This window comes from Nanorana parkeri, unplaced genomic scaffold (genome assembly GCF_000935625.1).
Source record: "Nanorana parkeri isolate BGI_ZX_2015 unplaced genomic scaffold, ASM93562v1 scaffold210, whole genome shotgun sequence".
NCBI lineage: Eukaryota > Metazoa > Chordata > Amphibia > Anura > Dicroglossidae > Nanorana > Nanorana parkeri.
The window spans coordinates 45780-46475 of record NW_017306478.1 but is presented as its reverse complement, the minus strand read 5'-3'; the positions used below and the strand labels follow the sequence as shown (position 1 = coordinate 46475).

General features: G+C 49.1%; 1 protein-coding gene across 1 annotated transcript in view; it reads right to left on the bottom strand.

Moving 5' to 3' along the window:
* Positions 1-696, bottom strand: part of XPO5 (exportin 5) — a 31610-nt gene that overhangs the window by 3167 nt on the left and 27747 nt on the right. Inside the window, exon 30 of the mRNA XM_018555728.1 lies at positions 124-261. Coding sequence (XP_018411230.1) covers positions 124-261 — 138 coding nt within the window. The remainder of the gene's footprint in view (positions 1-123; positions 262-696) is intronic.

Here is a 696-nt window from a genome sequence, read left to right as displayed (position 1 = left end):
ATATATATATATATACACATATAGGTCATTTCCTGGAATAAAATGATAGCACTCTACAAGCACTTTATTGGACGGTTCCTGACAAGAAAGGAAAGCAGAGGGAGGCGTCATTGTGATTCTTACCAGAGCTTCATAAACCTGGAACGACAGGCTCACCAGGGAGGCATTACAGGCTTCATGCTGACCGTGTGTCTGAAGACCGTGCAGAATATTTGTGAAGAAACAAAGAGCAGCTTCTGAGGGCAGAGAACCGGAGATCACCTACATGGGGACAGTGATCAACATCAGCAACACGTAGTATGCAGCTAGGAGGAGCAAGAAGAGCTCCAAAGAGGTGAGAGACTATCGGAAGAAAGGCACACAACTGAATATACTAGGGATTCACCAATGCCATTTTTTTTAAGGATCGGGTACCGATATTTTTTCTTGGTACTTGCCGATACAGAGTACCGGTTCCCCGATTATTAGGAAGTCGGGCGGCGGATAATGACCTGTCACCCTGCTTCCTGATTGCCTGTGAAGCCAGTGTTCTAGCAAAAGGACACCGGCTTCAGAGGCTGCCTGACCAATCAGGAAGCAGGGCAGTGAGTCATGAGGTGCCGCCAGGCTGCTTAGCAACACGTGACGCCGGCTCCCTAGCCAATCAGGAAGCCAGGCGGCACATTACCCGCTTCCCGGCATCCTGATTGGCTAGGA